Raw genomic sequence first — 11881 nt, 5'->3', positions numbered from 1 at the left:
TTCGTAACTTCTTCATAGCTCATTACACACACTGATTGCACATGAAAACTTTATAAGTTTATTTACATTAATTATATTCTTTGTTGACCGCGGTGGCTCAGTGGTAGAGCGCTCACCTCTGGTGCATGGTGTCCTTGGTTCGATCCCAGCTTATACCAAGTGAGTTTTGTGGTGGACAAACACCGAGTGCGTGGGTTTCCTCTGGGTTGTCCCGTTCTCTTCCAGTTTATTCCACCATTTCATTTATTTCTCATCATCACTGTCTCCTTTAGCCTAGCCGGGATGTAAAACAAAGATTTCATTTCATTCTGATATTCTTTATTTTGCAATTAACAGGTTTTACAGAGTTTTAATCTTTGGTTCTCAGTGTTGGAACCGATGAAATGATCACGAACAAATCATAGAATGATTGAAAAGAAAATGCAAGTATTTCTGTTGAAATGAGCATTTATTCAATTTCCAGTAGATTTGGGAGAAAGGTTTTGAAGCTAACATATAAAAGATTATGATGCAAATAAGTAAGAAACGTTGTAATCATCATTTATATTCAATTATACAAAACATGAGTAAATAACATGTAAACATGGTTCCAACATTGTTGGTTCGACACTCTGATAAAGAAGGAATGAATGGTTGTGTCCATATTTTACAATACATTCAGAAGCATTTACTACAAATATCATAAGATCATTCAAAATATATTTATCATGTTTTACAAGACATCGGTAAGTCTTACTATCAGAAAAAATAGCAAGATTATCGTATATTGACTAACAGATACTTCGATCTTGTAAAGTACAAAAATATGAGCGACAGTTTCTATACCACAAAGAACATATTTTAAAATTTCAATGTAGCTCTCCTTATAATTAGATAACAGAAGTAGGATCAGAAACTCGTGGTTAAGTATTGTGACCTAAAAAGTTTCGAGAACTTAATTAAAAGACAAAGATATATTTGAGTCGAAACACAAGATTTCCCTCTTTAAAAGCTGCAAGTTCGAATACAGCCACACACATAAATTCTCTCCAAAAATTATTAACATAAGTTCATGTCTACCAAAGCGTATTTCTGAAAATAATAAATTAGAATAAAGTCATTGATTAAATCTTTAATATGTGCGTTAACACAGTAAAATTCAGATTAATGTTTGACAATAGCCTCGCCAATAGCTTTGCCTTTATAGGATCCGTAACTACCTCCAACCATAGCACCAAATAAGCTGAAAATAGCTTCTCCTACTTTTGGAAAGCCGAAGACAGACCCAATGACTGAGCCAATCTTTCCTCCAATTTTATCTCCTGCCCACGTTCCTCCATATCTACCTGCTATTTCAGCTCCAGTGACCACGGTTTCTTCTGGAATAGATTTCGCCCCTTTAACCATTCCATCTACATCGTTAACTGCTGCAGTAACTATTCTGCCACAATCAATTGCCAGTGGCCAATACTTTGCTAACCACACTAATCCTTTAGTTGCTGTATCTTTAAAACCATGTTTCGCAGCGGAGCTTAAGTCATCTTCTGTCATGAAACGATATTGCTTTTCCTTCTCGCTATACTGGTATATGCCTTTTACACCTTTCCCTGCATCACGCATTATATCACAATTCCCTATGGCTGCCATCAACAGAAGGAAACAAAACACTAGAAAAGTATTCATGTTTGTACCTCTCATTCTTTGTTGATAAAAATGTACCTGAAACAGGAGAGAACAGTATTAAAATCTTAAACTGTACCGTTGTCTTCAACCTATTAACATTTTATGTAACTTAAACCTCAACAGTTACTCGGTCGAAAAAGTGTAACACGCTTTTTCAGGCCAGCCACCCTGAATGAGGTTTTCCTCGGTCTTCCTCATTCACACCAGGCAAATGCCGGGGTAGTACCTAACTTATAGGTCCCAGGCCGCTTCCTTCCTTCCCCAATCCTTTCTTCCTTCCCTTTCCCCGGATTGTGTGTTCGCCGAGGGACGTCATCCCTCAAATCGTGACGGGCTAAATGGTCTTAAATGCCGAAAGCCCAGAAATCTAAATTCTAAATCCTTAAACCTTAGTATTTGCAATATTTTGTAATCAATTTGTGCGAATGACAGGATAGGAAACAAGAAATGGCAAATTTAATGTATGACATGCTAAGGGAATAGCAGACACAAGTGTGTAGCAAGAACTCACGCTTGTTTTCAAATTAAAAAATAAGAGGACGAACGTAATATCAATATACTACAGTTATTATTATTATTATTATTATTATTATTATTATTATTATTATTATTATTATTATTATTATTATTATTATTATTATTATTATTATTATTATTATTATTACAGCGGACTTTTTTATTCGAACTTGGATAATTCAAATTATTGGGTAATTCGAACAAAAGTTTATCCCCCTTGAAAATTGTATTAAAAACAATGGTAAAAAATCGTGGGTAAATCCAACGTTTGAACCTCATGTTTGGATAATTCGAAGTTTTTACAGTGGAAAAATTTGCAGTGTTCGACAGATTGCAAACAGAACAATGAAATTTCAACTGGGTTTTGTTTATCTGTTATCTTATCCAGAGGGACCCGCTATAGAGAATCCGGCAGAAAGTGGTTGGTATGCATTCCTCCTCCTCCTCCTCCTCCTCCTCAATAACTTGGAAGTGTCCATCCCTTCTGTAGAAGTGTCAGCGACCTTGAACCCTGTCCTTCACTACTACAATAGTAAATGACTTGTATGTACGAGACACTTATGCAATTCTTTTTAACTGAACTAAAAACAGTGACAAAACAATAAGTAGATTCGTTTGTGTTCTATTGGCGTGCATTATGCACAATGTCTAACCGCGGCGCGTATTCTAATTCCTTACGGAAATGTAGTGCTTTAAAGGTAAGGTGCATTGCATGTTAATTAGCTTTTCATATCCAGTACAGTTATTTTGTTTCTTTGATTTTACTTAAAGGTGAGAATTTTTGGTTAATTCGAATTTTGGATAATTCGAATTTTTTTTCGTGTTCCCTTGGACTTCGAATTAAAGAGAATCCACTGTATTATTACTATTATTAATAATAAATGGTTTGAGGAATTGAAAAACTATATTCGTGCGGAAAAACCCTTACATGCATAGTGTAACTAAAGATTTCTCACAATTTACTTGTATTTTTTTCCTTCCGTTTGCAGTTGAGTGATTCATAAGTGCAGACTGTAGAAAGAATTTCACATATTCTGACAATCATCTTTTTGACGAATATCTTAGTAGCCACAAGAAGTAAAGAAACTGGGAAATCGAAGTAACTTCCAATAGAAGAACCGGATTAGGGAATCAAATTTTGCAATATTGCATTTCTGCTTTGTTTAAAAATTGACTAAATTTGCTATATTGACTCCGAAACAAATATTGCTTACGCAATCTAGATTTTGTACCTAAATATAGAAACAAAAGGAAAAAAAGAAAAACTTCAATATACTACAAAATAATAATAATAATAATAATAATAATAATAATAATAATAATAATAATAATAATAATAATAATAATAATAATAATAATAATAAATAATAATAATAAATGGCTTGAGAGATCCAAAAGCCTACACTTGTGCGTAAAAATTCTTGCGTGTGTATTGTAACTGAAGATTTTTCTCCATTGTTTTTTTCCTTTCGTGTGTAGTTACAGTTGAGTGATTCATAAGAATTGTACGTATGAAAATGTTCCCAAACAATATTACAAACCAATCTAATATAAATAAAATAAACTGTTTGTGTGTCTGTCTGTGTTCGGCCTGGAAGCCAGACGAGTTGACCGACAGATACCAAATTTTTGTCACGAGTACCTTGGTCCAGGCCCCACACCAAGATGAAGAGATAAAAAAAAAAAATTCGAAACAGGGGGTCTCAGGGGAGCATTTATCGGGACATGTAAAAGTAGTAGAAAATGACCGATATTAGTGTCGAATTCATAGTTTTCGCAGTCGCTGAGAGCAATAGTGAAACTCCGATCGCATTAACTTCCAAATTCATCCCATACGGCTGCGGGCCGGGGGGTCACCGCCCTAAGTTGTGCTAGGCTTGTGCTATTTAGGTGTCCTAGCTACTTTTAGGTACCCGACACTGGGTACATATGATATGCATGTGCTAAGTATGTACTTCAGGTACCTACAGTTTTTGGTACTTGTTACACCTAATTGATATAGCATTTATATACCTAGCTCAGTTTTGCACACATACAGTCATTTTTAGGGGCGCGGTGGCTCAGTGGTAGAGCAAACTTTCGGTAGATGATTTGGACTAAGAAATTCTATACAGTATTTCATATTGTGTATTGCATATTTTAGCATTTCTTGGTTTAAAATTAGCGTCTATATTGTCTGCGAAACATATTGTCGTCTATAGTCTAGATTCGTACACAAACTTAGAAACAAAAGAAAGGAAATCTCTCTCGAGGCTCAAAGTGACAGGGTACGACAAGAACAACAAGGTCCATCAAAATGCAGAACAGCTTATATCAGTCTTGTATCTGTAGACCGTGAGTGAGCAAGCAGAGCGACAGCATAGGAATATAATATACAGCACGTTCACCGAGTCTAGGACAGGACGCCCAATGGTCAGAGCATCCAAGTTTGAAAACGGTCAAATACGGTCACAACACCCACAAAAGCGGTCAGAACGCTCAAAAGTAGAAACTCTGCGCCAGAAACAGAGATAGATCTACATGCAGGCGAACTTTATCGAATGAGTGTACGATATCCGGTGAGCACACCGTTGTATAACGAAGCGATCTCATATGCATTTCTCTTGAGTCTATGTTTACTGCACTATGTTTACTTTTTTGAAATTTGACTGTAATATTATAATGTAATATTATTTTTATTATTGTAATATGTATACAGTATTATAACTATATAGTATTTTATGATATAATGCACACACATTATGCTCTATATTTGTATTTTCATATAATTCATAATATATATAAGAAATATTAGATTTTAGTATATTATTATACAACACAGTATCATGTTATTGAACTTACTTTGCTTTCGCAATATAAAATAGTTTATAGATACGTATCTTAATAATTAACTATATGCCCTATAGGTCCCAAAGGTTCAATGCCGCGTTCACAAAAACTCTCCATTAACTTCTGTCCTTAGCCAACTGGATCCAGTTTCTACTTTGTATTTCTATTTCTACAAGATCCATCTTATTATTGTCCTCCCATCTACATCTAGGTCTTCCTAACGGTCGTTTTCCGATTGGATTTCCGGCTGAAACTTTGAAAGCGTACTGACTTCCTTCCATTTGGCCATATGACCTGCCAACAAGAGCCTCCTAGACTTGATGACCCTAACGATGTTTGGTAGGTCACCAACTTTTAGCTCTACCTAAAAAGACGGGAGACATGGAGAAAATCGAGCATCGAAAATCGAGAAAAAATTCCCAGCAAATTCATAAGAATATTGGCAGAGACACAAGGAGACCCCGCATCCTCGTATTCCATCGTATCGTGAAAAAGTGGCAGCTGAATTTCAGCGTGGTACAAAGAGCATTGAAGATGACTCTCGCAGTGGTAAGCCTTCAACGTTCATGTCAATAAAATTTGTGAACTGATTTTGAATGACCGCAGAATCAAAATCCGAAAGATAGCTGAGACTGTGGATATTTCCTATGAGCGAGCACGAAATTATTATCCTAAACGAATTATGGTTTTCTAAGATGGGTACTCAAGTTCCTTTCAGTTGAACACAAACGCAATCTTCTCACCCTTTTCCGTGATTGTTTGGAACTGTTTGAAAGTAATGCGGAGGTTATTGGCAAATTTGTGACTATGGATGAGACATGAGTACATCATCATACACCGGAATCAAAACAACAATCGAGGTAATGGAAACGACGTTCTAGAAGATACGTTTCTGGAACTGGTTTTTTAAATCCAGTCCTGGATTTGTTTCCCAAGATTCGATTCCGGAACCGGGTTTTCGGAGGGGACGGCACAAGCATGTTGTCCTCTTTGCAGTGTTTTGAAGGTGAACTTTGTGCCTCCTTTACGGATCTTTGGGGTTTTCGGATCCAGGTCTGGAACCGGTTCCTAAGATCCGGTCCTGGAACCGGGTTTTCAGATCCAGATCTGGAAGCGGTTCCGGAACCGGGTTTTCGGATGCAGGTCTGGAACCGGTTCTGAAAACTTGATCTAAAAGAAGCGGTTCCTCGCGGAACCGAAACTTTGTGGTCAACCCTAGAGCACAGTTGCCTTCAACATTGGGAGGAGGGCAGATTTGAGGCTTATTCTGGGGGGGGGGGAGATGAGACTCAAATTACAGTAGATGAATCTGATTTGTGAGGTGAACCTGTTTATATTATGTTCTATGTCAGGCGATTTAGATGAAGTGGCAGTCGGTCACAAATCATCACATTTCTCCACCCCAAAAAAAAAAAAAAAAAAAAAAAAAAATTCAAATCGGATTATGGTGGGACAGTTCCCTAGTTCCAAGATTATGGTGACATGTGCCCCTCATCCCCCCGAGATTTGAATCAATAATCCTTTCACGATTCTTTTTCTATTATTTAGATTTCCGTTTATTTTTCAATGGTTTATTGTCCAACTTATGCCCCATTCCATATTGGTCCTCGCAAAATTTGCAAATCACAACTGAACCCAAAAAAGTTAATAAGGAATTATAACTGTAACATCGATTATCGAGAACTGAAATGCAAACTTAATGCTGCGTAGATGCAAACAAGTATGAAATGAGCTGCATTTCATATTTTGACTTTTACTTTCCTGGATTTTACTTTTAATTGCCTTATTTTTGGCGTTAATAAAAATTGCTTACCCGATACATGCCATTTACTATTATTATGATTATTTTTGCTTTGTCAACCTTTTTATAGAATTACGAGTTACAGTCAAGTTAGAGAGAAGGGGTCATTCCATACCAGTCTTCGCAAAATCTTGATGACCATATAAGCTGGAACAACTAATTCTAAGAGCTATTCCGAATATTACAAGTTAAACTCATATTTTGCGTTGTATTGACGCTAATCCACACGGAATTCAGATCCCCAATCTCGTATCATTGCTGGTAGAGAGCTTTGCTCTTTAGCAAAAATTGAATGGCCAACATGCATTGAGTCCTATGGCAGTCGAATTAGGACTAGCTCGGGAGAGTAATGCTCCCGGAAGTAGAAACGAGAAACACGGTTCTGATTGGCTGGCGTTATCGACTTCTTGCCACATTGCATTAAAATATTAGAAATCAGACGCTTGCTGCTGTCGGCCTTTGTGGCCGAGTGGGCTAGCGCTATATGCAATCATAAAAGTCTCTTTTGGCGCGAGTTCAAACCCGGCCCGAGGAAAGTTTTTTTTTTACATTTTTTTTACATTTTTATAACACATTAAATTAAAATAATATGAAAATAATACTTAAAAAAGTGATTTATTTATTTTTGTGCAGATAAGTAGTTGTAGCACTTATGCCCTTGTACTCCATGATATAGGGTTCGTTTTGTTCCCCTTGTACTTCATGATATAAATTTTGTGACCAACTTAAAACAACTGGCTAGGATAGCGCGTAAAACAGCTGGCTAGAGTAGCGCGCGGAAAAACGTACTTCCGGGAATATTACTCTCCCGAGCGGGTCGTGTCGAATTTCGTTTCTTCTATTATTCAAGTAGTTTCCCCGATTACTATCATGATACTGACTGAACACCCCATTGCCATTGCCGTTATCTAATTTTCTCCAATGGTCGTTTGCCTATCCAAGTTCTTGCCACAACCCGCTTTTGCATCAGCCAATTTTCCTTCGTATACCAAATTTTGGAACCTCTCTTAATAACATATAGTAATGCTTACAAGTAGTGTGTGCACGTCAATCAATATATACAATACATACAATCTGCTACAAAATAACGTGTGTGTGTGTGTGTGTGCGTGCGTGCGTGTACATATACAGTGCATATGTTTAAATGAATAAACAATTTTTTCCTAGCAGAAAACAACTTATCATTTACAATTGAAAACGAACAAAAATGAATACTACTTTTAGTGCTTTAAAAATTAGTGTTTCACTATTTTCTCGAAAACTGCACATAAGAGTTTGCTTTCAAACACCTCATTTTTGTCATATTTATACTATCCATCAATTAATACGTGTCTCCTCTTTGAACAACATTCCAGTTAAATAAAAAATTAATTTTTAACTTTAATAATAATTTTGGACCATATCTAGTAACCATATTATGTATTATCGTCCTCCTACTGTCATAACGAGAAGTTTCCCACATAGCACACCACGTTCTTAGGATGTCCCATTTTGAACCCAGGATAGTTCCCGGGATTATCGGGACAATGAGTAGACGGGACGGAACGTCCTAAAAGATTTCCACGTAGGATGTCCATGGGACATCCCAGATGGGACAGTAGATTCCAGGGAAATCCCACACCGGACACACCTAGGATTACATTATCCCACGATTTATCAGTGGACATCCCTTTGAGGTCCCGTTGAATATCCCATTTTCCGGGATATTAGTGGACATCTGGATATCCTGCGGAGGTCCTATGTATGTCCCGGGAGCAAATTCGGATGATCCCGGGATGTCCCGTTGTCCATTGCGGATCAGTCTCGGACGTCCCGTGGACGTCTGTGTGCTATGTGGATTATTATGATATACTTCATCATTATCAGTTTTTATCGCAACAAGTGGCGTGCTTAGAGCATCATTCTTTTAAAGTTTTATAATAAAATGCATTTATTAGTCTATATTCTGTATTTTGCCGAATACTGCGTGTGAGGATTTACTCTTACTCGTATCATTTTCTTCACTGATTGAGATCTATCTATTGATTTGTGTCTCATCTTTGGACTCTTTTATTTGTTACACTCCAGACGTATTTCTAAATACACTTGTTCAAAAAAAAAAAAAAAAAAAAGGAACTTTCACATATTATTTTATGAACACGTTTCAAAACAACGAACGTTTCTCAAAGAGAGATTGTTACAGGATTTTTCTTTTCACCATGAGTGTACCTAACGGTAAATGCAACCTACTTTCAGTGCAAATCATATTACTTACCTTCAGTTCCAACTAACAATAACTCTCGAAACGTTAATGATGTAACGCTTGGGAAGTTTTGTAGTTTCACGTTGTCTCGTGTGTGTACGTGTTTACTCGCTCAGTTCTTTTCGCTAATTCTCTCTTTTCAGATGGATGGATAGGTAGAATTAAGACACAACTCAAACAGAATTAAATTAAATGCCTGCTGTAGATACGTCCCGCTCCCCCTCCTCATTCGAGTGCACGAGGCATGAGCAATTTGATTGATAAAACATTCAGATAAGACTGCGACTGCATGCGTCACGTATTAAACATCTATTATAATGAATTGTTAATATCTCAGTCTGTGCACTTTCATTGAATTCTCGTACTCAATGTTCATGTGTTATGAAAGACATTTATTATTATTATTATTATTATTATTATTATTATTATTATTATTATTATTATTATTATTATGAAGACAGCCAACTGGCTATTTTCATCATGCTCGTACCACATAACGTAGCGCCGAAAATTGATTCTTTTTGAAACTTCGAGAGGCCGTCCATTTTACACTATCTCTCCATTTTACTGCTTCTCACATAGTACAGATTTTTCCCGAACACATCATCAACAGCAAGTGACAACGCTAAAGTGGACCTAGGGGGGTGGTCTCTTTCACCCCGGTTCCATCGTCCGCCCACTAGTTCCCTTCAGACATACTGTATTGAAATAAGTAATATATATATATATATATATATATATATATATATATATATATATATATATATATATATATATATATATATATATAGATAGATAGATAGATAGATAGATAGATATAGATATAGATATAGATAGATATATATTGTTTTGTTTAGAAATGCTTGCCCCCGCTCCAAAATTGTATCTGCTTTCTGCCTCTCCCCGTCAGTGCAAATAGAACAGTCGAATGCATAAAACATTAACTTTGCGTTCAGTGGCGGCCGGTGGATTGTGGTTTTGGCTGTTTTGCAGCACGAACGATCGGGAACAGAAGATAGAATCTGGACTCATTGACTAATAAACATAACTTTAGACGCAAATACTATATGGCATATGAAAATAAATGAAATTCTGTAACTAAAAATTAAGGTAGAAAATTTTATTCGATTACTTTCCTTATTTCGCCTTTATTAAATAATAAGAATCTAACAAAAGAAAATCACTTTGAATTAATAATAGTGTTACAGTTGCGGCAATGTATCATTGCCCTAATCAGACACGTGATTCCTATGGTTAAATTTTATTTGTTTGTTTATTTACTTTTTAATTAAGGCAAAACGTTTCCAAAGCTAGAATGAACGGCTTGCACCCTATTTAAATACAAAGACCATTCTCCTCTCTTTGATCGCAGCAAATCTGTTTATTACTCTGGTTTAAAGTCTGATGTTCCCATTATCAGGTCATTTTCGATCGAGAGCATAGCCAATACTGATAATCTTTTTGGAACATCGAATCCTTTAAAAATGTCTTACAGTTAGTTCTTTTCAAGGTAGAAAAAGCACCAGTCTCCTTCTGCAAACGTCATAGGTAAAGTTAATATCAATTTCAGAAGCTTTGTATATTCACTAAATAATTTTTCTACATTAACTCAGAAACCAATTGTGATAGAATCGTCTGGTTTTATTTTCGGTGAAGAAAAAAGAATATAATTTTATATTCAGCACATAATAATAATAATAATAATAATAATAATAATAATAATAATAATAATAATAATAATAATAATAATAATAATAATTGAACTTACCTCAGTAGACCTCTGCGTGTGCCCCTTTTGTTTCTCGTCAAACATCAAGACGGTACTAAACCTTCCTCTAGATGTTGCGGAACGTTTGTTGTGTCACGAATCTACAAGCATCGATAATTCTTCATTTTAGATCATCCAAATCATGAACTTAGGTCTGATACGCAAAAGTCTTCACGTACTTCCAAAGAAAGAATTCCATAGAGTTAAGCCAGGTGATCCCGAAGACCATCGAATGTGACCTCTCCTTCCAATCCAATTGTTCCGGAAATGGTTATCCGGAAATACTTCCACGCAACGAGCATAATGAGAATCTCTGTTTTTTGGAACATTTATCGCTGTGGTATGCAAGATACAGCATAATTTTCTAACATTGCCAGCAACGTTAGTGCTAGCCTCTTTAAAGAAGAATTTTCAGTCAACGTACACACTTTTTTCGGGGAGGGGGGTTTGTGTTCATGTTCCACAACCTGATGTGGATTTTCCTCTTCCCATATCCTGCAGTTATGCCTATGTACCTTTGTACCTGACGTATGGGAGGTGGTTTCGTAAGAAAAACTAACCCTTTTAAGGAAATCATTGTCTGCATCAATGTGCCATAGCATTTCAATATCATCGAATTCGTATCTACAAGTCTTGTCATTCACGCGGTATTACCCACTGACATAGTCTCAACACAGAGCCAGTTTCCAGAAGTTGTTTGGGTCATCTAACAATGAAATGACGAACTGGTGGTTCCTGTCCGTATTGTTGTCTAAATCTTCTCTGTGCAGTTATAGGGGACTTGAATTCTGCGAACTAAAAACAGCACTTCCCCGAGCCTCCCATACTGGATGAAAAAAATGGACTGTCTATAGAGGCCTTAACAACATAGCCCTCAAGCAAGATGGTGCACAGAAAAAATCGGGATGATATGTCCTTAAAACAGTGGCGGCTCTTGAGGGAAACCACATCAATAAAAATTAAACTTTTACCGCTTCGTATTAAGGGGGAAAATTACCTCGTGTTCTAATTATTGTATACAAGAATTCGAACATTAGTAAGTGGAGGCGAATCTGGAAGGTAG

The 11881-nt window shown here is 36.4% G+C and overlaps 1 protein-coding gene across 2 annotated transcripts; it reads right to left on the bottom strand.

Annotated features, from left to right (window-relative positions):
- Window positions 1-516: 516 nt before the first annotated feature.
- Window positions 517-10940, bottom strand: LOC145663546 (uncharacterized). 2 transcript variants are annotated; one of them, XM_081729657.1, is made up of 2 exons: window positions 10819-10940; window positions 517-1698 (listed from the first exon to the last, which is right to left on the bottom strand). In XM_081729657.1, the coding sequence occupies exons 1-2, from the start codon at window positions 10861-10863 to the stop codon at window positions 1144-1146; spliced, it is 600 nt and encodes a 199-aa protein (XP_081585783.1). In that variant the 5' UTR covers window positions 10864-10940; the 3' UTR covers window positions 517-1143. The 2 variants fall into 2 exon arrangements, with proteins under 2 accessions (XP_081585783.1, XP_081585784.1); XM_081729658.1 differs by lacking the exon at window positions 10819-10940 and adding an exon at window positions 9063-9233.
- Window positions 10941-11881: the final 941 nt, after the last annotated feature.

The sequence above is a fragment of the Thermobia domestica genome, chromosome 11, assembly GCF_964235325.1.
Source record: "Thermobia domestica chromosome 11, izTheDome1.hap1.1, whole genome shotgun sequence".
Taxonomy (NCBI): Eukaryota; Metazoa; Arthropoda; class Insecta; order Zygentoma; family Lepismatidae; genus Thermobia; species Thermobia domestica.
The sequence above is the reverse complement of the archived record's forward strand: the minus strand, read 5'-3'. Positions and strand labels throughout refer to the sequence as shown.

Coding starts and splice junctions, on each gene's coding strand:
- LOC145663546 (XM_081729657.1), bottom strand. CDS start 10,863: ATGTTTGACGAGAAACAAAAGGGGCACACGCAGAGGTCTACTGAG. Junction 1,699..10,818: donor ACACGCAGAGGTCTACTGAG/GTAAGTTCAATT, acceptor CTCCTGTTTCAG/GTACATTTTTATCAACAAAG.